The 26,850-nt window shown below is 33.7% G+C and overlaps 1 protein-coding gene and 2 long non-coding RNA genes across 3 annotated transcripts; all 3 read right to left on the bottom strand.

Annotated features, from left to right (window-relative positions):
* Positions 1 to 2,362: 2,362 nt before the first annotated feature.
* Positions 2,363 to 6,573, bottom strand: ABP1 (endoplasmic reticulum auxin binding protein 1). Its single transcript, XM_085738319.1, has 5 exons — positions 6,372 to 6,573; positions 6,139 to 6,245; positions 4,913 to 5,116; positions 4,108 to 4,175; positions 2,363 to 2,569 (listed from the first exon to the last, which is right to left on the bottom strand). Exons 1-5 carry the CDS (start codon positions 6,466 to 6,468, stop codon positions 2,464 to 2,466), a joined length of 582 nt encoding a protein of 193 aa, XP_085594445.1. The 5' UTR covers positions 6,469 to 6,573; the 3' UTR covers positions 2,363 to 2,463.
* A 4,235-nt stretch (positions 6,574 to 10,808) lies between these two features.
* Positions 10,809 to 12,969, bottom strand: LOC146957702 (uncharacterized). The gene is made up of 2 exons (XR_015019388.1): positions 12,615 to 12,969; positions 10,809 to 11,098 (listed from the first exon to the last, which is right to left on the bottom strand). It is a non-coding gene; the product is annotated as an uncharacterized LOC146957702 (long non-coding RNA).
* Positions 12,970 to 16,470: 3,501 nt separating this feature from the next.
* On the bottom strand, positions 16,471 to 18,595 carry LOC146957701 (uncharacterized). Its single transcript, XR_015019353.1, has 2 exons — positions 18,241 to 18,595; positions 16,471 to 16,724 (listed from the first exon to the last, which is right to left on the bottom strand). It is a non-coding gene; the product is annotated as an uncharacterized LOC146957701 (long non-coding RNA).
* Positions 18,596 to 26,850: the final 8,255 nt, after the last annotated feature.

The following is a 26,850-nucleotide window of genomic DNA, read 5'->3' as shown; positions in this document are numbered from 1 at the left end:
ATTTAGAATCTTCATTTACTTTTACGTGTTTTTTTTTTAAGAGATTTGTATATGGCTTCAAAATTTGTTGCCTAATGACTTTCCTACGGATACTATACTAGTGTATATTTGTGAATGAGATTATTTCGTTACATTGAATCATTTATCATGCCTTTATATACATTTTTTGATTTAGGGGTGTATTGGATTAGGATTTTGAAGGACAATTTTTGCTTAAAAAAGTCTTAAAGATTTTAAAAGATTTTGTAGGATTTTAATGACTTTCATGATTTTAAAAGACAATCAGGATTTTCAATTTGGATTTCAATGGATTTTCATCATAAGATTTAAAAGGATTTTAAAGGATTTTTTGGATTTATAAGATTTCAAAAGATTTTATGAATTTTAAGGACTCATTGAAAAGAAATGATTACAACACACTCTCTATCATAATATTTTGAATATATGCTCTTATTTTTTATTTTATTTTTATGAGAGATAGAGAGGGGGAAGAGAGGAAGGAGAGAAAGGAGAAAATAGAGGAGTTAGAGGGAGAAGAGATAGAGAGAGAGAGAGGGGAGAAAAGACAGGAGAGAGAGAGAGAGAGAGAGAGAGAGAGAGAAGGGAGAAGAGAGAGAGACGAAGAGAGAAGGGAGAGAGAGAGGAGGGAGAAAAGAGATGAGAGAGGGAAGGGAGAAGAGAGAAGGAAGAAGGGATAGTAAAAACTTTTAAAGAAAAACAATCCCAAGAAATCTTATGTCTTCATGAAAGACTTTTTTTTGTTAAAATTTCACTAGACAATCTCACAAAATCCATCAAAATCTAATTTATTAAACAATCCTTTGAAATTTGAATGATTTTGAATACCATGAGACTTTTTTTAAGTGATGAAAAGTCTTGATTGAATACCTCAAGACTTTTTTAAAATGACAAAGAATCTTGATTGAATACCACAAGACTTTTTTTAAATTGCAAAGAGTCTTGATTGAATACCACAAGACTTTTTCATAATTAAAAAGTCTTTTAAAATCCCTTAGAATCCTAATCCAATACATAGTTTCCCTTCGTCTTGATTTGAGAGAATAAATTTTTTGACGCGTGTAATAATAAACTCAGTAAATAAATTTTAATGATTTTTTTAACTCAAAAATTAATGATTTTCTTCCTATAAAAAGACAACTTTTTTTTTAGACTCTATTGGAGTGCATCTCCATTGCCTTAATTTGCATTTATCATTTAGAAAGAAGAAAAAAAAACATTTGAAGAATTGTGCAGCATTGATCGCAAAACAATTCCTTTTTCTTAAAAAATGTTGTTAATGCAATTAATGTGTTTATTTTGTGTGTAAATATTACTAGATTGTATTTTGTTTGTATGTGTATTAAATTTGACTTTCATATGTTGTATAAATTTTTCAACTGAACTCTATTAGTAATAAAAATTCATGGCTGCAACCCAAGAGAAAAAAAATTTAGCTACCATTCTATTAAGGTGTTTTTCTCTGCAAATAACTAAATGAATTTTTTGGTAGATGGTTTTATTTTATACTTCACTGTAAATCTTTGAATCAGTAGGCATACTCAAATATTTGTACGGCTTTGACCTTTTGAGCCTCCTATGAGGCTAATTTTCAAGTCGAAAGCAAAACATATAATTTATTTCATACGAGGTTGAGTTGCGTCTCAAATGACGACTCTAAAAATCCATGTGTTTATACAACAAATATATTTAACTTCTGAAACAATCCCAAAGTTACTCATCTATTTACTCTTCACCAAGTTTCAAGTTCAAAGTGTGAATCTGATAAGTATCAAAGATTTGGGAAACCTCTCCTATAAGCTAGCTATCGATCAAAAGGGAAGAATCAAGCCACTTAAATACTCCACCTAGCATCCAGACAACTCATGTGGACTTAGGCACCTCATAACACCCAAGTCAAGCACTGATATCAATTGATAAGTATCATAAGCATCCAAAGACTTGGGGAACCCTCCCTTAAAAACTAGTTATCAAGGGGAAAGAACCAAGTTACTTAAATAGTCCACCGAACATCTCATACTACTCAGTGTAGGATTTGGGCACCCTAAATATCCAAGTCCCTATCAGAATTGTAGAGTAAGTTTTGCTTAAGTTTTTAAGGGGGGAAATTATGAGTTTCCTTTATACCAAGTGAACATCATCTCTTAAATTTTTACTCTTTTCAAGAGAGATTACAAGGCACCTCAAAGAGTTGGCATTCTTGGGTGTATCCCTTTTTAAGGAATCCTCTGTTTGTTTTCTTTTTGTTTTGCATAACCAATGTTGAACAACTAGTAGCAAAATTTTAGAACCTGCTAATTTATTCAAGTCTATGTGGAAAGTGGTGATATTAGACTAAAGAATATGAATGTCTAAACAGTTTTGAACTTGTAGTTAAGAAATTCTGTACAACAATGCAACATCCCAGCAATAAAACATGTATTAAGTGTACACCATGACCACAAATCACAGTTCGTCTTTTGAAGATTCTTGAGAACATTGCTCATCCCAATAGTAGGGGAATTTCAGTCTCGCTGCACTGTGAGGCATAGACCAGTCATCATATACAAACCTAATGAAAAACCAAAAAAAACATAATGATTAATGAGCAACTAAAAACAGGAGAAAAACATGATTACGATATAACCCAGTGGCTGTGTCCTTTGGGAAAATGATGCTAGCGCAAGTTTGAATCCTTTGTTGCGTTTTGAAAAATATAAATAGGAGAAAAGGCCAACTTACGAAAAGAAAGAAATATATCGGTCCCACTGTCCGATAATGTAAAGTGTACATATTGTTAATGGAGTAGAATAGAAGACGTGCATTCCAGAGCAAAACTATTGAACCACCGCCAACTATGAAATGTCTCTCAACAGATTCAAATATTGTTTAGTATAGAAACCATCATCAGACCAATACACAGAGTTGGATCTTGGATGGGACTAGGGATAGCTATGACCACCCCAAAACTTTCTTCTGCTCAATAGATAAATATATACATTATAATAGTTATGTCTGTATATATTATCATCTGTCTCATATTAGAGTTCATTGCTAGGGTTCCAGTGGCAAAGAGATGTCTTGCAAAGCATAGGTAGTTTGAGTCTTAGATTGTATATTTTTTGTTTCTATTTTATTTTCTTTCTCCAAAAATGTTCTAGTTACTCCACCAATGATGAATTGTTCAGGAGAACCTGAGTTCGATTCCTGGGTAGAAGTAGAACAATTCTTGGCCAGGCTTTACTTACCTCTCGGCAGAACTTTGGATTAGCAGGGCCCCTTTCCCTGAGAATCGGAGGGCAAACACCAAAATTAAAATGTTCTAGTTAGGTGTAGCACCCACTTCTTGAGTGTAAAAATCCGTCTAAAGTTTCCACCAGGCCAACAAATTGATTTGGCTTTTATTTGAAATAGTTTTATATATATTTGTTAAATTGGTGGCCACCTCAACAAAATCAATCTTAGCCCCCCCCCCACTGCCGATATGGGACATTGCAGTTCAATCTTTAAAGAACCTCAGGATATTGACTTCAAACTAAGCATCTTATTTTATTTGACTGCAGAACAAAGTAGGCAAAGACAATGTGATACGGGTAAAAGAATGCAATTCAATGCACCCATTTAATATGAATTTTTAAAGGGTCTTGCTAACGAGTGCCCTCGGGGAAGTCTTGGCACTCTTTAAGGATTACAAAACAAGAAATTATTTCATAAAAAGGTCAAATATTTCAATTTCCAATGCATTGATTACACATATTTTCGGACAAAGTTACCATTTAAAGACCTTAAAGAGTGCCCCAGGGGCACTCGTTAGCATTTCTCATTTTTAAATACTGCATAAAAAAACACCATGAAGTTTAAAAAGCATGAGTAAAAACCAATGTATAATCTATCGAACGTGAAATGCCAAGGTTAATACACGCGTTTTTGGGATACCATCAACCAAGTTACTAAGAACTAAGAATGCTTTTTTAGTAGTTTGCTATATTTTTAAGAGCCAGACAAGAGTCACCACCACTATCATCTTTTGTTTCTGAAGTTAAGTGTCACAACTATCACCTCATTAGTAAAGCATGCAATCCAATGAGAATGAGACTAGAGGCCACTTACACTTTAACTGGTGGACGAGATATTATAACCAGAACTTGTAAATCCTCATGCTCATTGGTGTTCCAAAGCTGCAAAGCATATTCTCCATAGTTATGTAAAAATAGAGGGGGACCAGAGTAACCGAAGAACAAGTTAGAAATATGTTAAGTTTATTATCTAAAGAAATGTGCATCATTCATTTGCTAATGTTGGGGGGGTTGGGTAGCTCAACTAGTTTGAGCTAAGGGTTAAGGAGTTGGAGGTCCAGGGTTCAAGTCTTGGCAAAGAGAAAAAACTAAAGAAGTTCCATCTTATTGGGCATGCATTATTTTATATATTCGAAACAATCTACGGATATCCTGCCTTTCAGTTAAGAAGTTCCTAACAAACTCCTAAGAGTTACTTCACTCCGACCAACTTACATTTATTTAGACATCATTTGAATCTGAAGTCTGTACATAGACCATACCAGAACTTGTACTCTTTCAATCAGCTCACTAGTTACAGTTCACAGTTGACAAGGTGTGCTCAACTCTACATGTTGGCCTGCTATAATTTCTCAAGTAAAAGCTTAGATGTTAAACATGAGGTCTCCCTAACCCTTAAAGCAAAACTCTGAGCAAAACATAAAGACACTCAATATAACCTTTCTTTATCAAACTAGCATTCTCTTTGTTTACTAAGCAACAATTGCATGCATTACTTACAGCCAGACATGCTAAGTTTTACATATTCAAATTTCATATGTGTCTATGCACGTGTGGACAAAGATCCTAGCATCCAACTAAATCAAGATGGTAAAATCTCACAGTAGTTAATGGTTTACCTGATGAGCATCGTTGACAGGAATATGAAATGTGCTGTTTGGAAAGATAAAGTGCTCCTCTGGCTTTCCAGGGTACTTCCCATGTGAATATGATGCAATATAAAGAGTGCCACTGCCTTTTTGAACAATAAAAACTTCTTCACAAGAATGTCTGTGAATCGGGGTATGTGTTCCTGGTGAAAATGTTTGAAGCCATACTTCAACCTGTTACATAAAAAGTTCACAAAAATGACCACACAAAGCTTGAAAAACATGATGCAAGACCTTAAATGATCTGTTTTTCAACTAGAAAATATAGTGTAACTATCAAGTATCAACAACAAATCTTCTGTTCCAATAAACAAAAGGTGTGAGCCCAAGTGTTACGCATAGAACCGGTTTGGATAAAGCTTTCAACAGGCACATGTAGAAAAAGAAAAGATGAAATAATCTTGCAATGAACTACTAAGTTAGCCTGTCCACCTCGACTTTTTCATAAGCACCTCTCATTTAACTTCTCCACAACCACCTATAAATTTCTAAGAACGTTTACATAAATCAGGAACCAAATGCTTATCTCAGTTGAGAAGTTTCAACAAACTAGAAAGTAATCCAAATTGTGCCAACTCTGTCGTTCCTTTAGTTAACTACTTAACTCCTCTCTACATTCACCACTTGAAACCTATCATGTAAGACAATTTGACAGCATGTTTGCTTAATCTACTAAATATTCTAGTATTAACTTCATACTCTGATAGTACATTTGTTATTTTTGCGTCAAATAAAATTATAAAGGACAACCTAAAAGTTGTAGTCATGACGAAGTCCAAGAAAAAGTTTGAACCGTTAATTTAAAAACCGGACTGGGCCTGATGGTTCAACCGGATTGCGGTAAACCAAGATCAAACCAACTGACAAACTGGCCGGTACTTGGTTCAATTAGTTTTCGTTTTGCATTTTTAATTTATTAGATTACTTTTTATTAGTTTATTTATTTGCCATCTGATTCAACCGAAGTTGAACCGTGACCTAGAGGTCTCCGGATTGATATGTGGTCTTATTTGTAAAACAATGGGCTGAACCCAACACAATCTTATTTTTCATAAGTTCTGCCAAACGGTCTCACTGGTGTTTATACTTTATACCAGTAAATAAACTCAAATAAGTCAATCCAAACAGACGCTACTTGAAATAACATTATGAAGTAAAATGTGGTACAAGAATGGTGAATAAGTTGGATTCAATACCTCTTTCATTCCGTGCAAGAATGAACCAGCAACAGTTACGTGAGAGAGACCTGGTCTACCATAGTTATCCTGATGACTCTCGCTGATATTTCTCACAAGCGGTAACCCTGGGTAATTGTTGATTCCGAAAATGAAGGAATAACAAGTTCAAATCAGCAAAAACCTAATAAAAACTTTGACAGAGCAATTGAAAAGGGGAAAAAGAAGCATGAGAAGAGAAATGAATAACTAACCAGTGATGGAGGAGCATGAAGAAGAAGAAGCGAAAACGATTGAAGAAAATGAGATGAAACTAAGCAACAATGTCGCGATCACGTCACGTTCTACCATCTTCGAGCAGCTTCTTTTCTTTTCTCGACCAATTTCTGCAGATTCCCGTTGTTAGTACTTAGTACCCAATAACAACCGCTATTTTTGTGTGTTTGTTTTTCTTATTGCTAAAATATGATTTTATTTTTTTTATTTTTTTTTAAAGATTTAGATATTTAAATACTTATTTTATGATATTAATGATCTAATAAGATTATATAAATTACTACTTTATCAAACTAAGTAAATCAAAAGAGAAAGGAGTATGATGATATATTTTGATTTCTCAAAAGTGATATATTTGCTTTGCTGAAACTCTTCTCTATTTATACAGAGATATGAACCGTAAGCATTAAATGCTAGGTTCCAATCTTCAAACATTGCTACCCCAATTGGCAAGCATTTCAAAGTGTTTCTGACCCTCTTTGAAGTTAAGCACCGCAAGCTATGGATATAGGCATACATACTAGTGGTAAGAATTTCATATTTATACTACTAAATTTACCACTATTACATGTGTGAAATTATTTGTTTCACTATGCTAATTTAGCATTTACCTAGGTAATAGGTAATTATCACTTACTATTGTAAGTTGACAATTTGGATAGATATTTCAACCTAAATAGTAAAAACTATAATCATTATGTTTATATAATTTATTATAACAATTTTGGCATTCTATCTTTTTTATGCACCGTTGTTGTTAATTAATGTAAAAATGTTTTACATAGTTAATCAATCATACTCCTGATACTATTTCATAATTATTTTTGAGTTTTGCTAGAAGCCACCGAATGTGTCTTTTAGAAATTCATACCTCAAGGTGTGATTTCCACTTTTTAGTTATAACTTTGCTAAAAGACATCTTCATAAAAATTAGTTGATGTCTTTTAACAAAATGTTCATAGAATAACTTGCTAAAAGACACCTTCATAAAAGGTGTTTGACACCTTCATAAAAGGTGTCTTCTAGCAAAACCCATTATTTTTAATATTATTCGTGTGATTGGTTGTGTGAAATTTTTATATTTGAAGAAACTGTTGTTTAGTCTCTTAACGTTTATATGTTGTATTAGTTTATAGGGTTAAATATGTTTTTGGTGTCTATAAATATACCAACTTTTTGTTTTAGTTCCTGTGAAATTTTCCTTCAACTTTTAGTCCCTGTAAAATTTTCAGTCACTACTTTTGGTCCTTATTTTAATTTAATTTTCGTATTTTTTAATGAAATTGTGCAGAAGTGTGTAAAATATTCTAAAAAAAATCCCAAAAAAAATTAGAATTTTTTAACAAAACACAAATTAAATATGAATTTTTAACCTTAAAACATATAAAAATTCATATTAAATTCATTTTTTTTAAATCTGACTTTTTTTGAAGAGATTCTTATTATATTATGAATTTTTCTGCAAAATTTTATTCAAAAATATGAATTCTACATATGAGTTTACTTTAAAAGAGGGACCAAAAGTGAAGATGGAAATTTTGTGAGGGTCTAAATGTTGAAGAAATTTTTTAGAGGGACTAAAACGAAAAGTTGATATATTTATAGGGAACAAAAACATATTTAACTCTAGTTTATATGTGTAAATATAATAGGGTTAAATATGTTTTTGGTCCCTATAGATATACCGAATTTTTGTTTTAGTCCCTCTAAAATTTTCCTTCAACTTTTAGTCCCTATAAAATTTTCAATCACTACTTTTGGTTCCTATTTTTAAGTTAATTTTGTATTTTTTTTTTTAATGAAATTGTGCATAAATGTGTATAATATTGTAAAGAGAGTTCAAACCCCATTTGGGCATGATGCTGTTGTACTTTTGGTCCTCATGAGTTTAGCTCAGTTGGTATGGACAATCCATAATATATGCAAGGTCAGAGGTTCAAACCCCGGCCACTACAAAAAAAAATTGAATTTTTTAACAAACACAAATTAAATATAAGTATTTAACCATAAAAAATATAAAAATTCATATTAAATTCATGTTTTGTTAAAGAATTCTAATATTTTTTTTGGGAGTGATTCTTATAATATTATGAATTTTTCTGCAAAATTTTATTCAAAAATATGAATTCTACATAAGAGTTTACTTTAAAAGAGAGACCAAAAGTGAAGATGGAAATATTTTTAAGGACTAAAAGTTGAAGAAATATATTAAAGCATACGATATTATAAGATTCTTATAATATTATTGTTTTTATGTATCTTAAATTCTCTTTTCTTCAGATTTCTATGAATACGATATTATCAGTTGAAATATATTAAAGCATGTGGTGGACAACCAAAATATGCAAAAGTAAAAAAGTAATTTATATTTGTGTTATAATTCAATATTATACTTTTTTATTTCAAGATGTAAGAATAAGTAAAAATGTTTGTATTAAATATTATTTTCAACATATATTATCAACTGAACTAAATTTTTGTTTTTAAAAAGTTCCTGCACTTATGGGGTTGAGTCAAACGAATGAGTTAGACTCTCACAACCTGATGAATCAATATTTGAATAATGATTGGGAGTGATACTTATATTTAGAGTCTGACATGACTCAAATAAAATTACATATTTAGTGTTTTTAATTTTAATGTTTTCATGTCAAGACACTTAAAAGATCTTAATTTAAAGTTTGCTTTAGATCTACAATACATTGGGTCGGCCCTGCATCAAAGAAAACTTACTTCAACGGTCAAGAATCAGCATTTGTTGAGGGTGGCATAAATTTTTGTTCAGAAAGAGAATGGAGCACTTGTGAGATATGTCATAATTTTTCTTTTCAACTTTTGCATATATTAAGATGGGTTTTTCTATCATGTGCAAATTTGCACATGTTAAGAAATTTAATATAGTAACTTTGCATTGGAACTTGAACATTTTGTATTAAATATATAATTTTTTGTTAAATAATTGTTGATTTCAATAAAAACTTGCTACTTTTAGTTACCTTAATATGTGCAATATTGCACATGTTAGACAAATCCTATTAAGATATCATCAAAATATACAACTATAAACTTACCAATAAAAGGTCGAAATGTGGGTTCATAAACGTACTTCGAGCATCTGACAATCTAAAAGACATAGTTATATGTCCGTACAAGTCGTAACGCATTACGATGAAGTTTAAATATTAAAAGGCACCCAATACACACATCAACCTTAGAAATGATATTGGCACCATGTAATTGTTGAAACATATCGTCGAGCTTAGATATTAGGAATCAATACTTAACTGTGATCACGCTGACTGCTTGACTTGCACATTTTCTTCTTTGGTACTAAGAGTGCAGATACATCACAAGGACTAACACTTTATTGAATCAAACTTTTCTTACGCAACTCTTCAACTTTATGTTGTATCCCAACATGCTCTTTTGGGATCATCATTTTTTTTCCGTTATGAATGGAAGCTCCATGGATAAAGTCAATGGCATGTTGAATGTATTGCATCAGAGGCAACATTGATGGAATTTCGAGTGGTAAAACGATCGAGAATCCAACAATACATGACCAAACTCAATATAATAATATTTTGATGTTATTATAGTTAGATGTAATACATTTCTAGTTACACCGAAGGCCTAATATTACTGTGAAGTTTGATCAATTTTATCCTAATTTCAATATTATTATTTTTGTAATCAAAGGTATCCTCTGCACACAACTGTGGAGACTTGTCCCCTCGAGATAACTGAGATCCATTAAAGGGGTTGACATCTCCCAACGATTTTTTTTTCATACGCAGCGGTCAGGAATCGAACCTTGGACTAAATGATTAAGGGCCCTAAATAACTACCACTTGTGTCACACTATGTTGGTTCAATCCAATTTTCAATTTAATACCCATTCTAATTTCAACCCAAAGTTCAACCTAATTTGAGCAATTAACCCTAATATACAATACAAAACTCTTGAATGAATGTTTACTCTGAACAAAATTGCGAGTATATGATGTTATAAACATGCCTGCAGAATTGACGAACGGAATTTGACCCCTAAATATAAATATGCTTACTCGAAACAAAATTGCAATTTTGTACGTTTTAGTTGAAAAATCAAAATAACTTGAGACATCTTCGAAATGCTATGCAAATTTCTAGACCCTTTCTATTTACTTTTTATTGAGATCCCTACAAAATTTGATATCTAGATTGAGGTTTTCGTTGTTTTTTTTTTTTTGAGTTTTTGACGCTTTTAAGAATTCATAATTAATTTGTCTCTTATCATAGAACTGTACTTTTAGGTGGGAGACTGATGTAAGATTTTTATGTAACACCCCGTTCTCCCAACAACGTAATATTAGTTAATTTAATCAGAGTAACCACACAACGGAGTGTCACACTGCTTTTCAAAATTTCATAAATAGGAAATATCTATTTATTTAAAATCAACGTTTAGAATATCTTAATAAACTGCAGCGGAATAATTCTTTAAAAATATAGTTTCAACCAAATTCAACATCAATGAAAATCTTGGCACAAAGGCCTCAACATAATTCAACTTTATTTTCAACAACGGTAAACTCTAATAACAAGTCTTTTCCAAAATATGTGATACATAAAAGAAATGAAGAAGACATTCGCGACGATCCCCATCCTAATATGTATCAGAGCCCTAGACACTTGAGCCAATCAACCTACAAGCCATCATTACCTGCACATTACCCACGGTCGAGACAACATATACGCAGAAGGGGTGAGAAACTTATCCAATAATAATAATATATAATTCATCGAATTAATGAAAACAACAACATATTACAACGTGCATCATTAATAAAGTATATAAATAAATACATAAGCAACAACATAATTATTTTCAGCAACAAGGTACAACAACAACAACATTATCCACAACGACATCGACAACTCGACAATTCGACAACCACAACAACTCGACAATGCTACAATGACAACAGCTCGACAATGCTACAACGACAACAACAACCTAACAAATGCTACGACAACAACAACTAATGCATCATGCAGGTGGTACCAATCTACGCGCGTTGAATGCTAAGCATTCCAGGGCATAAGCCCCCAACAATTTGGATGGTTAAAGCATCCCAGGGCATAAGCCCCCAACAGGTGAATGATAAACATTCCAGGGCATAAGCCCCCAACGGGTTGAATGATGAACATTCCAGGGCATAAGCCCCCAACACAATGGATGGTTAAAGCATCCCAGGGCATAAGCCCCCAACACAATGGATGGTTAAAGCATCCCAGGGCATGAGCCCCCAACAAGTGAATGATGAACATTCCAGAGCATAAGCCCCCAACAGATGTGAGTATGCAAATGGACTCAACTTGTGTATATCAACATACAACTTCAACAACGACTACAACAACAACATATGTGCCTAAAACAATTATGACACACTCCCCAACTTCGACATCAGATGATACAACGACATCAACAACGGAAATCAACAACATAACATATATATAAATCAATTACATTCATCTCAAAGTCTAAAACATCCCCCAAAAGCAATTAAGTTTTGATCAATATAACATAAGTCAAATATCCATAAACACCTCAACTAAATCCCTAACACTTAAGTTTGAAGTTGGGAAACCAACCATAAGTTTTTGGACTAACTAGAGATTAATTATGCTAAGTTTTCTTAAAATTTTCTGAAGACCCACTTGGACTATTTTCATCATAACTCTAAATCTACAAATAATTTGCTAGTCACTCCAAAGCCATTAGAAAGCTAACTCAATTATCTACAACTTTTATGTTTACACCTAAAGCTAATTCAAAATAGAATCGGGCGAAAAAGACACAAGAACGCGAAACAGAAAATGTTGTCACTGGACAATTTCGCTAATAGCGAAAATTGAGCTATTAGCGTACCTGTTCCAGAGGGTTTCGCTAATAGCGAATTTCTGGCGAGTTTTTCATCTACTGTTACGATTTTAACACCATTTTCACCCCAAAAACCCAATTTCTGATCTCCTAATCACCCAAAATGAATTAGAACAATGTTTACAGGTTCTATATACAACATAGCAACCAAAACAACATAGGAACATGCATCAACAACACAATTCATCATATTTTCCTCAATTAACATAAAACTTCTAACCCTAAAACCAAGAACAACAATTCATCAAATTTCAGAATTATATACCATGATTATTGAAAGGAATCACACCCTTACCTTAATTCAGCAACACCAAACGTCAAGCTACCGCAATCGATTCCTTCCTAGCTCTCTCTTGGCCTCTTCTAGGTTTTCTCTCCAAAACCAGTTTTCTTCTAATGTTTTTACGTGAAAATGTTTCTCTCCCTTTTTCTTTCTTTTACTTCAAAAATATCTCTCTTTTCTTTTCTCACCCAACTCCCTTAATTTCTATTAATTTCCACTTAATTCCCCTTAACCAAAAATAAATACTATTTCTATAATATTTCTATTTCTCATATTATTTCTATCCAATAATAACAACATTCATTTAAATAATACACAACCCCAATATTCATATAATAAATAGCATCATAACATATTTCATATAAAAATCATATAAAACATATATTTCACATAAAATCATATATATATAGCAATTAAAGTCATATAAAAAATATTCACACATCTACTAAAATATTAGAATAAAAATGGGGCGTTACAACTCTCCCCAACTTATAGAATTTCGTCCTCGAAATATTACCTCAAGTAAACAAGTCAGGATAAGACTCCTGCATCTTACTCTCCAACTCCCAAGTAAGACTTTCACCAGCTGCTCCTCCCCAAACAACTCTTACTAGAGGTATCTCCTTGCCTCTCGACGTCTTCACCTTACGATCATCGATCCTCAAAGGTAAAGTTTCTACCGTAAGGTTGTCTCTAACTTGCACATCATCTCTAAGAATGACATGTGAAGGATCCGCTACATACTTCCGAAGTTGTGACACATGAAACACATCATGCAAGTTCGAAAGATGTGGTGGCAAACCAACTCTATAAGCCACCGTGCCAATTTTCTCAGATATCTGATAAGGACCAATAAACTTTGGAGTCAGCTTCTTGGACTTCAATGCACGACCCACACCAGTCATAGGAGTGACTCTCAAGAACACATGGTCACCCTCTTGAAACTCAAGGTCCTTCCTACGCTTGTCAGGATAACTCTTCTGTCGACTCTGCGACGCTTTCATATGCTCTCTTATCATCTTGACCTTCTCCGTAGTCTGCTGAACTATTTCAGGCCCTAACACAACACTTTCACCCGACTCAAACCAACATAAAGGAGTTCTACACCTTCGACCATATAAAGCTTCGAAAGGTGCCATACCAATACTCGAATGGTAACTATTGTTGTACGTGAACTCTATCAATGGTAGGTGACTGTCCCAAGCTCCACCTTGCTCAAGTACACACACCCTCAACAAGTCTTCTAATGATTGAATCGTTCTTTCTGACTGACCATCTGTTTGCGGATGATACGCTGAACTCAACTTCAACTGAGAGCCCAAAGCTTCTTGCAAGCTCTTCCAAAATCTCGAAGTGAACCTCGGATCTCTATCCGACACAATACTCGATGGAACACCATGCAACTTCACAATATTATGAATATAGATCTCCGCCAACTGAGCTACTGAATAGGTGATATTAATCGAAATACAGTGTGCCGACTTCGTCAATCTATCGACAATAACCCAAATGGCATCATGCCCTCTTTGAGTGTTTGGTAAACTCGTCACAAAGTCCATGGAGATGCTATCCCATTTCCATTCCGGCACATCTAATGGTGTCAATAAACCAGCAGGCTTCTGATGTTCAACTTTCGATTTCTGACAAGTCAAACATGCATAAACAAATTGTGCGACATCACGCTTCAATCCAGACCACCAAAACAGTTTCTTCAAGTCATGATACATCTTTGTAGCTCCCGGATGAATACTCAAGCTACTTCTGTGACTCTCTTCTAAAATCAACTTTTTCAATTCATTATTATCAGGGATACAAATCCTGCCTCGGAATCTCAACACTCCTTGATCATCAACCTGAAAATCACCATCTGCAGTCTGATTACTAGCAGCCATCAAGTCTACAAATTTCACATCAACTTCCTGGGCTTCTTTGATACTCTTCAAGAAATCATTATTAATTTTCAACATACCCAACTGTACACTCTGAGGTGCCAATTCACAAACAAGACTTAAGTCTCTAAACTGTTCCAGCAATTCAAATTCTTTCACCATCATAGCCGACATGTGCAATGTTTTCCTACTCAAGGCATCTGCAACCACATTGGCTTTACCCGGATGATAATTCAAACCAAAATCATAATCCTTCAACAACTCTAGCCACCTTCTCTGCCTCATATTCAACTCCTTTTGATCAAATAAATATTTCAGACTCTTATGATCACTAAACACTTCAAATCTGGAACCGTACAAATAGTGTCTCCAAATTTTCAACACAAAAACCACAGCAGCCAACTCTAAATCATGTGTAGGGTAATTCTTCTCATGAATTCTCAATTGTCTCGACGCATAAGCCACTACTTTGCCATCTTGCATAAGCACACCACCTAAACCCAACTTAGACGCATCACAATATACCACAAAAGGTTTATCCGGCTCTGGTAAAATCAAAATTGGAGCCGTCGTCAATCTTCGCTTCAACTCATTGAAATTATTCTCACACTGAGCATCCCACACAAAAGTTTTACCTTTACAGGTCAACTGAGTCAATGGAAGTGCCAACTTCGAAAATCCTTCGATAAATCTTCTGTAATAACCAGCCAAACCAAGGAAACTTCTGATCTCCGTAACTGACTTAGGAGTCTCCCATTGCGATACCGCTTCAACTTTCGACGGGTCAACTGCAATACCACTACCAGAAATAATATGGCCAAGAAAACTTACTTCACTTAACCAGAACTCGCACTTTGACAGTTTTGCATACAATTTCTTTTCTTTCAGCACCTGTAAAACAATCTTCAAATGTTCTGCATGCTCTTCTTCAGTCTTAGAATAAATCAAAATATCATCAATAAATACAACCACAAATTTATCTAGAAAAGCATGAAAAATTCTGTTCATATACTCCATGAACACACCAGGCGCATTAGTAACACCGAAAGGCATCACTTTATATTCATAGTGCCCATACCGTGTCCTAAAGGCCGTCTTCTGCATATCTTCATCCTTCACCTTAATCTGATGGTAACCTGACCTCAAATCGATTTTACTAAACACACGTGCACCCACTAATTGATCCATCAAGTCGTCAATTCTCGAAAGTGGATACCTATTCTTTATCGTCACTTTATTCAGCTGACGGTAATCTATGCACAATCTCATGCTACCATCCTTCTTCTTAACTAGCAACACAGGCGCTCCCCAAGGTGACACACTTGGTCTTACAAATTTCTTATCAAGCAATTCTTCTAACTGCTTCTTCAATTCTGACAACTCGGAAGCTGACATACGGTAAGGAGCCATCGACACAGGCTTCGTACCCGGCACAAGGTCCATTGAAAATTCAACCTCCCTCTCCGGTGGCACATCTGGAATCTCATCAGGAAAGACTTCAGGAAATTCGTTTACAACCGGCAACCTATCAATCACAACCTGATTCTCCACAGACAAATACGCCATTAAAGAGAACATCAAGTTTCCATCATGCTTTAACTGCTTCAGCTGCTTAGTAGATAACAATTCTGCTCCACTCTCTTCTTCGGCAGAAGAAAAACACACCAACTTACTAAAACAATTAATATGAACATGGTTGTACTCCAACCAGTTCATACTAGGGATTGCACAACAAACAACAAACAACAATCAGGACAACAAGGACAATACAAAATTGCCACACAACACTACTAGGCTCGACACGACTCTACTAATTGGCCGGACGGACCGACCTGCTCTGATACCAATTGTAACACCCCGTTCTCCCAACAACGTAATATTAGTTAATTTAATCAGAGTAACCACACAACGGAGTGTCACACTGCTTTTCAAAATTTCATAAATAGGAAATATCTATTTATTTAAAATCAACGTTTAGATTATCTTAATAAACTGCAGCGGAATAATTCTTTAAAAATATAGTTTCAACCAAATTCAACATCAATGAAAATCTTGGCACAAAGGCCTCAACATAATTCAACTTTATTTTCAACAACGGTAAACTCTAATAACAAGTCTTTTCCAAAATATGTGATACATAAAAGAAATGAAGAAGACATTCGCGACGATCCCCATCCTAATATGTATCAGAGCCCTAGACACTTGAGCCAATCAACCTACAAGCCATCATTACCTGCACATTACCCACGGTCGAGGCAACATATACGCAGAAGGGGTGAGAAACTTATCCAATAATAATAATATATAATTCATCGAATTAATGAAAACAACAACATATTACAACGTGCATCATTAATAAAGTATATAAATAAATACATAAGCAACAACATAATTATTTTCAGCAACAAGGTACAACAACAACAACATTATCCACAACGACATCGACAACTCGACAATTCGACAACCACAACAACTCGACAATGCTACAACGACAACAGCTCGACAATGCTACAACGACAACAACAACCTAACAAATGCTACGACAACAACAACTAATGCATCATGCAGGTGGTACCAATCTACGCGCGTTGAATGCTAAGCATTCCAGGGCATAAGCCCCCAACAATTTGGATGGTTAAAGCATCCCAGGGCATAAGCCCCCAACAGGTGAATGATAAACATTCCAGGGCATAAGCCCCCAACGGGTTGAATGATGAACATTCCAGGGCATAAGCCCCCAACACAATGGATGGTTAAAGCATCCCAGGGCATAAGCCCCCAACACAATGGATGGTTAAAGCATCCCAGGGCATGAGCCCCCAACAAGTGAATGATGAACATTCCAGAGCATAAGCCCCCAACAGATGTGAGTATGCAAATGGACTCAACTTGTGTATATCAACATACAACTTCAACAACGACTACAACAACAACATATGTGCCTAAAACAATTATGACACACTCCCCAACTTCGACATCAGATGATACAACGACATCAACAACGGAAATCAACAACATAACATATATATAAATCAATTACATTCATCTCAAAGTCTAAAACATCCCCCAAAAGCAATTAAGTTTTGATCAATATAACATAAGTCAAATATCCATAAACACCTCAACTAAATCCCTAACACTTAAGTTTGAAGTTGGGAAACCAACCATAAGTTTTTGGACTAACTAGAGATTAATTATGCTAAGTTTTCTTAAAATTTTCTGAAGACCCACTTGGACTATTTTCATCATAACTCTAAATCTACAAATAATTTGCTAGTCACTCCAAAGCCATTAGAAAGCTAACTCAATTATCTACAACTTTTATGTTTACACCTAAAGCTAATTCAAAATAGAATCGGGCGAAAAAGACACAAGAACGCGAAACAGAAAATGTTGTCACTGGACAATTTCGCTAATAGCGAAAATTGAGCTATTAGCGTACCTGTTCCAGAGGGTTTCGCTAATAGCGAATTTCTGGCGAGTTTTTCATCTACTGTTACGATTTTAACACCATTTTCACCCCAAAAACCCAATTTCTGATCTCCTAATCACCCAAAATGAATTAGAACAATGTTTACAGGTTCTATATACAACATAGCAACCAAAACAACATAGGAACATGCATCAACAACACAATTCATCATATTTTCCTCAATTAACATAAAACTTCTAACCCTAAAACCAAGAACAACAATTCATCAAATTTCAGAATTATATACCATGATTATTGAAAGGAATCACACCCTTACCTTAATTCAGCAACACCAAACGTCAAGCTACCGCAATCGATTCCTTCCTAGCTCTCTCTTGGCCTCTTCTAGGTTTTCTCTCCAAAACCAGTTTTCTTCTAATGTTTTTACGTGAAAATGTTTCTCTCCCTTTTTCTTTCTTTTACTTCAAAAATATCTCTCTTTTCTTTTCTCACCCAACTCCCTTAATTTCTATTAATTTCCACTTAATTCCCCTTAACCAAAAATAAATACTATTTCTATAATATTTCTATTTCTCATATTATTTCTATCCAATAATAACAACATTCATTTAAATAATACACAACCCCAATATTCATATAATAAATAGCATCATAACATATTTCATATAAAAATCATATAAAACATATATTTCACATAAAATCATATATATATAGCAATTAAAGTCATATAAAAAATATTCACACATCTACTAAAATATTAGAATAAAAATGGGGCGTTACATTTTACATCTCATATAACTATTTACACGTGAGTATAATAGGATCGTTTCCACATGGACTAGTGTACCGCATAAGAATTTTAACGACATTTATCATCTTAAGTGTTTGAGTTTAAAATGTTTGTTTGTGTAAACCTATAGTGCCTATTTGACATAAAAGTAAATCAAGACGAGATAGGGCTATTTCGCTTGGGGTTAGACATAATCAACCAAGCGTAACAACTGCAATCTCTCGACCAAATAACGGATTCTAGCTCTTTAAACGATATTATCACAATCACTCAACAACATCATTCGTGTCCAAATGATGTCGTGATTTCTAATGGATCATTTAAATGCTGATTTCCCAAACTATTTAAACAATCACAAAGTCGATTGGATCGTTTAATCGACGATTTCCCAATCTATTAAACGATCTAAAAGCATTAAGTTCTTGATTACAAAGTGATTATCAAAGATTAAATCCTATGTATAGAATGAAAACTTGGATAAATTATTATTCTAACCCTAGATCCAAAAGTATTTGTCAATAACGTTTCAAATCTTAAATAAAGCTTTAAATGCAAGAATAATAACAATATTGAATGAATAAGCTAGAACCATATATTAAATGATCAAGAGTTTACATAATAACTTGTTTGAATACCACAAAACCCACAAGGGTAGATGTAGCTACATATGTCTATGCAAGTTTGGCAAAGGATGAAAAAAAGATGAAGATTCCATGTTAAGATTCATGATGTCTCAACAAATCTTGGTAAGAATCTACTCCTAACAACCTTGCTTTGTATTTCTCTCTCTAGAAAAGCCCTATTTCTCTCTCTAAATACCAGAAAATGTGAATAAAACAGTAAGTGAATGCGTAGAAAGAGAAGAGAAAACTATTTATATGGGTTGTATTCGAGCTCGTTCGCTTAAGCGGACAAATGGTCACTTAAACGAACGACTAAAAGAATCTTCCGTTGGCCAATGGGAGACAGCCACGTGGGCCTTATCCACTGAAGTTCAATGAACTTCGCTTAAGCGTGCAGGAAGCGAGCAGAAAGCGAGCCATTTTGGTGCCCTCTGGAAGTTGGTCGCCTAAGCGAGCTGAGGTCGCTTAAAGGAGCTGACCTTTTCTTGACGAGCGAACTGTAAGCGTGCCATGAGCGAACAAGTCTTGTGCCCTCTGGAACTTGCTCGTTTAAGCGAGCTGGCTGATTTCTCACAAGCGAACTGAAAGCGTCCAAGGGAGCTGCTCTCTGGAACTTGCTCGCTTAAGCGAGCTGGGTTCGCTTAAGCGAACAAACTTTAGTTCAGGGACATCTTTCTTGGTCCTTGCTTGTCATTTCCTGCATAAATTGGGTAGAATTAGGCATGTAAACGGGGTCGGCCCTAGGCATAGGCCGGGAGTGCGACGGCCTAGGGCCCATGCCCGTAGGGGGTCCTAATTTTTTTTATAGGGGGTGTATATTGCAAATCTAAGTAAAAGGTGGGGTGCGTATAGAAATTCGTATCAGAAGGCCCAAGTCAGAATCCTTTTCTCAGCCCAGCATGTAAAAAACGGAAAAAAACATTAAAAGGCCCAAATAAAAAGAAAAAAATGAAATTGCTCTTTAGGCCGCCCAATATACAAAAACAAAAACTCTTTTTGTGCAATTAGAAAGACAGATGAAAAAAGAAACCTAAAAAAAACCAAAAACTTCCAAAATCAGCCACTCTCTCTTCAAATGAATTGTTTTAAGTTTATGTTTTTTCTTTCTTTCTAATTTCAATTCTCTTTGATAATGATTGTTTCAATTCTCTAATTGCTTCAGATGTTGAATTCTAAATTTCTAATTGAATGATTTATGCTTTTTCCATATAAATTCTTGATTTTTGCATATAACATGATTTATGATTCAACTTCAAGTATGTACATCGATATTCTTCAAGATTCCGTGAATATCAAATTATCAATTCAATTCAATTTTTTTTTTCCAATTCAAGGACACGTGATAATCATTATATCAATCCAATTTGCTTTTTTTATTTTTTTTCCAATTCAATTTTTTATTTTTGTTTAATTAAAAGTTGATATATTTTTTTTTTTTGCGCTTTTATTTTCAGGTGTTAAAACTTTGATCTACTTTTAAGGTGCTATTGTTCTCTACTTCACTATTTTTATGGTTTTTTGTTTGTTTGTTTGTATATTTCTATTGAGTATTAGATTTATTTTGAGAAATTGCCTAAAAAACATTTATGTGGTAGTGAAAAGCGAGAAAAAAACGAAATGAAGAGCTAATAAAATCTCAACATGGAGCTTTTGATAAATTTATTTTCAAAAAGGTAGATACCCAAGAAAATGTTCCTAATGATGTGTCAAATTTAGAAAACAACAACAATGAAAATTTGGATCATGAAAATGGAAATTAGGAAATTAATGATAATTCAAATGATCCTAATGATGTGCCAAATGCATATAATATTGAAAATCTTGGTGATGATTGTGAACAAGAAATTCCTCATTTTGATATTTGTAACAACCCGATTTTCGCTAGATTTATTTTATTATTTATTTATGTGTTATATGTGTTCTTATGTGATTATTTGCCTCTGTGTGTATTTTTGGTTGGGAATTGTAGAATTCGGTGTTAGAAGGGTATTTTAGTCATTTTGGACTTAGGGGCATTTTGGTCATTTTGAGAGTAGGGGTAATTTTGTAATTTAGTTGAGGATTAGTTTTGGTGCTTAGTGAGAGTTGTTATTTTAGTAAGTGCTAGGGAGTTGTAGTAATTTATTTTATTTACCGGTAGGTGACTGTTAGTATTACTTTTTACCATTAAGTGAGTAGTAACATTTTGGGGTTGGAATAGAAATGGGTTAGGCCCATTAAGGTGTTGTGAGTTAAGCCCAATTAAATAGGACCTATATATACTTTTGTTAGTAGAGAAAATAGGTTTTCACCAACATTTGCAATTGATAGAGATAGAGATAGAGAGAAGATAAGGGTTCAAGAAGAAGAACAAGAGAAAGGGGTTGGAGGCTAGAGCTAGAAGAGGAATTCATCATCTAGGACCTAAATTGAAGCTTGGGTTAGAGATTCTTGGTGCTAGAGGTAAAAGGGTTAGGCTTCACTCATAATTTCATAACTTTTCCCTTTTACCCATTTTTATGAAATTGATGAATTGATTTTAATTGGTGTAAATTTGTGCATGATTGTTGTTGTTATGTTTGCGAACATGATTTGTATGATAATTGTGTTGTTGTTGTTGAATTTGCATGACAAAATGGGTTTATATGCATATAACATATTCTTGAGTGAAATTGATTATGAAAAATGTTGTGGTTGATAAATTGATGATGAATGAAGTTGTTGTTGAATTGTGGATGAAATCATGTTCAAATGTTGTTGTTGTTATCTTGGCATATGTTGTTGCTGAATTGATGCAATGGGTGTCATTGGAATGATGAATTATTTATGAGTTTGTTGTTGTTGTTGAAACTTGTGGCAAATTGGTGAATTGGTGAATTTTTGATGAAATTAAGTTGAATTGTGATGTTGATGATTTTTAATGAATGAAACAAGTTGATTATGATGAGTTATGGTATAATGATTTTCTGTTTTTGGCCATTGATTAGTGTTGGGAAATCGTTTGGGAGAAAATTAGGATTTCTTATAAAAGTGATTTTAAGTGCTTTTGGAAATAAGTGATTCTGAGATAAGCTGGTTTGAGAATGTGAAAGTATAGTTTTTCAGAAAAATATGATAGGATTAATTGAGTAGAACGCATAGGCAAAACAGAATTGAATTTGGGTTAACGGTCGAGATTTTACGAACAAAGCAGCGAGCCGGAAAAGCCGGGACTGCACTGAACTGCAGCACAGGCGTCAGGTTGCTGGCTGCTCACGCTTGAGCGCAGCACACCTACGCCTAGGCGCAGCCAGGCAGCCCCTTCAGGGCAACAATTTTGTTGTTCCTTGATTGGGCGCTTCAGGACCAATTCCGGACTTCCAAAACCGATTCCTTTGATGTTTTTCGCTATTTTCTATGTCTTCTAAACCTTTGGAAACATCAAAAGAATTGGGTTGAACTTGACTCCTTGGATTTAATCAAGCTTATTGTTGATTGTTCAAGAAATGTCCAAGAACGCTGATTTTTTTCGAAACTTGTTTTCTCAAGAGAATGAAGTAGGGTTAAGTATGTATGATGTTTATATGACTTCTAAAAATGGTTGTGAATGGTTTCACCAAGTTTTAACTTGTTTTGCTTTGAAAATGGAAATTTTCTTGAAAAGTGATAAAGAGAGACGAAATTTGTGATTTTTATGAATTCGTCGTATTTGGCCGGTGAAACGTCAAGGTATCCTCTGCTGCACTCATATGTGGCCTAGAGGTATGCTTAGTTGAGGCATTGGAACTTGTTTACTTGGTTTTGGTTAGATGACTCAATTATTTTCAATGTTGTGATTCTTGGAGACGAACTTGGTAGAAAATGATTTTTGAGAACCAATTGCTTGTGAACCCTTTATGAATAGATTAATATGATTATGAGATGATGTATGAATGGTTGTTGAGAGATGAATATGATGTTTGTGATCATATGTTGTATTTGTTCCTTTACTTGGATTATAAGGAATTATGTGAAAATGTGACAACTATATGTTGATTTATGTGGAGATGATTGATGATGTATATATGTGACAACTATATGTTGATTGAATTGTGGATGTTGTTGGTGATTGTATATATGTCAAGTGGTGGTGAATTGTTGTCGATGCATCTATACTAATTGAATGGTGATGAACATGTTTATTTTATGTTGTTTGTTGAACATGTTAAATGTTGATTGTTGGTGGTGAATTCATACATGCTAATATTGATGGTGATCTTGTTGGTGAATGCATGTATGCAAAATGATGGTGATGGTGAGGTGATTATTGTTTGTGTTAACATATGCATTGAGTCGAGTCATATGTTCATGCATTCATGACTGATGGTGGCGGATTTTATATCCAATTGAGGTGATTACGATGTTTTTGTTGCATCGAAGGTGACGACCTTGAGGTGATTTGGTACCACATGCATCTAGAATAGTCTAGAACATTGCATGCATTTGATTAATTGATGAGTCGTGTAATAATTGAATATGTGACTTGGTGAATTTGCGTAATGGTGAAATTTGGTGAATGTTGTGATTATGTGGATTGGTGTATATGTACATTGGTGGATTTTATTGATGGTTGAGAGCAATTGAATCATGCTCTAATTGCATGTCTTACTTGTTTGTGCTTATACATTTGGTGAACCTATTTGATGATAATTAATTTGATAATAATGATGAGGTGAGAATTGTATATGTATATACATAAGAAGTGGTGATTTCTTTGATAATGATGATTGCTTGCTTATAACTTTGAAATGATGAACTGTACTTGTTGAGTTAAGTATGCTAAGTGAAGAATAAGGTGAGTAATCCTTCATTGATTGATAATTGATGAACTTATGTCGATGATTTGTTTAGAGATTGGATATACTTTCTATGCCATGTTAATAATGTGATAGCTTGAAATGTAAGTGATGGGGGATAATAATCATGTGATGCTAGTGTTCTAGGAGGGATTGTTATGTATATGTGATATGTATGAATTCGTGAATGCTATGTCTTCATATGTGGATTATGATGATGTAATGCTAACCCTCAGTGGTTTACCACCTGCCTTTCCGTATGGACGGGTAGATGGAGTGCAGGGTGCTTAGATTGTGTGCTTGATGTTGCCGAGGAGCGGAGTTCCTCTTTTTATATGCAAGTGTCTAGATTAGGGCTCTGATCTAGGGTAGTACTTGCATGTTGGATCTTGTTTTGATTTTGTAATTTGGAGTTGAGACATTGATTGTATCTGAGAGATGTATTTATTGTCATGAGATTTGAAGATGTTATTCGCATGGTTATATATATGTTCCGCTGCTATGTTTATGAGACTTGACAATTTATACGTGTATGTTATTTTTGTTTTGATGACGTAGCATCTATTTCTAGAATATATTTGTATATTCGCGCGTTTTACCGCTTATTAGAAGTAGGGTGTTACAATATTTATGATACAAGAAATTGGGAGAATCTTGATAACACCTCACAGGATATTCTAGTTGAAAAGGGGCCTATTAGAAAAATGAATCTTAATTTTCCCAATGACAAATATTTTAGGCATTTCTCATATGCAAATTATTCAAGAAATTTAAGTAATTGTGAGATTAGTGATCGAAAATGGCTAGTTTATTGCAAACACGTTGACAAAGTATATTGTTTTTGTTGTAAATTGTTCAAATCTTATAGAATGTGAATTATTCATTTATCAGAAGAATTTTTTTTATTATATAATACAAAGGGTCCTTTTTCCATACTATGCCTAAGACCCGTAAAACTCTAGGAACAACCCTGCATGTAAAGCATAAATGGTATAAATACAACAATTGGTAGTTTTTCCTTAGATAACTTGCAAAACAAGTCACTAAAATGCCTAGATTAACACATAAAATATGTTATTTTTGAGCACTTATCTGAGACCTTGTCTTAGTGTTTTTAAACACGTCTGCAGAGATTATTGAAAAAATGTAATTCCTTTAGGCGACTTTTAGCCTTTATGTCTACATGTATATTTTTTTTTTCTTTATTTGAGCTCCTTAATTAACGATAGTTAAAGAAAATTAGACAAAAATATTGCCTTATCATAAAAAAATATCACGTGACAGCAACTATAAGAAAAGATTCTCTACCACGTCGCGTCTTGTGCGCTTGGGCTTTTATAGAACAAAAATGGAAAGAATGTCAAATTATAGAGGTAATATGTATTTTTTTTATTGCATGTGTATTTTTTAGACTCCACGTATATTACATAGACAATTTGAACACAACTATTATTAGTATTATATCGTATATTTTGATCTTTATCTTTCTTTTTATAGGTGTATATGAGTTTAGTTCAAAGGCTCGTCAGGGTTGGCAGATCTTAAGACTCGAAGGGTATTTGCAGACTACAATGGTACTTACCAAATTACCGTTTAAAGAGTTTGTCACATCGATAATAAAAATTAAACTCAAGACCTTGTTGGTGAGTAAACTTATTATAAATTGAGCAAACTTTAATTGATTTTGATCTTTATATTTATAAATTAATAAAAAAAATATTTCATGCATATTCCATTCAGCTATTTTGCAAGAAAAAAAAATAGGGTTATGCTAGCCGGTGCTCCCATAACATTGGTCAAGGAAACCAAAAAAGAAAATTTTAAATTGAAAAAAGAAACACTTTTTTGACTTTTGAACAATTGACTACATAATTTGCACTGTTATAGCTATGATATTTGCTTCATTTTCGATGTCCTAGCTAACATTTCCAATTAATTTATTTACGATTAAGTTGCATAGTAACTAAACTAACACTAGAAGTGTTAATGAGTGAGGAATTTGGGGTTTGAAATGAAACCACTACATTCCAAATTCCAATGTCTAGAGCTATCGATTGAACTACAATTACATGACAAAAGAATATAAAGTTTATATCGTAGTTTTTTTTTTGAGAGGAATCATCTTATCATATAACATGAATTAAAGCGGTAATAGTGAAGTAGTCACAACAGTTTTTCAATGTATCTCTCTAAAAAAAAAGTTTTTCAATGTATCCAAATTTTAAGAAAGTCTTTGATTGTGCACTATGTTATTCAAAATAATCACTTTTACATTAAAACGCTTCGTTAACATTGTCATATTAATCCCTCAATATACTTACTTATTATTATTTCAGTCTTTATAAATATTTACTTATTATCATATCAGTCGCTATATAAAAATAATTAATGTCAACATTGTGATAGTATTATTTTAATCAAAGACTATTTTGACTAACGAGATACAAAATCAAGAACTACTTTACAATTTCGATACATCAAAAGATTATTGTGACTACCGTTAGGGTTTCACCAATTTCAAAAATTTCACCATGTGAATATCATATGGCATTATACCCAGACATGTATATGTGCTGCACATGTCCAAAACAACAATCTTACGCCATCGATACATCGAAAGATTATTGTGACTACCGTTAGGGTTTCACCAATTTCAAAAATTTCACCATGTGAATATCATATGGCATTATACCCGGACATGTATATGTGCTGCACATGTC

The sequence above is a fragment of the Medicago sativa genome, chromosome 1 (genome assembly GCF_051527215.1).
Source record: "Medicago sativa cultivar Bolivia chromosome 1, Bolivia_mono, whole genome shotgun sequence".
In the NCBI taxonomy this organism is placed as follows: domain Eukaryota; kingdom Viridiplantae; phylum Streptophyta; class Magnoliopsida; order Fabales; family Fabaceae; genus Medicago; species Medicago sativa.
This window is presented reverse-complemented; position numbering and strand designations above follow the sequence as displayed.

Bases quoted from the DNA above. Each gene is read 5' to 3' on its own strand.
- ABP1 (XM_085738319.1), bottom strand. From the start codon at position 6,468: ATGGTAGAACGTGACGTGATCGCGACATTGTTGCTTAGTTTCATCTCA. The intron at 6,246-6,371 runs GTTAGTTATTCA...ACAATTACCCAG, and splicing joins TTCATGCTCCTCCATCACTG to GGTTACCGCTTGTGAGAAAT. The intron at 4,176-4,912 runs GTAAACCATTAA...TATGCTTTGCAG, and splicing joins CTGTCAACGATGCTCATCAG to CTTTGGAACACCAATGAGCA.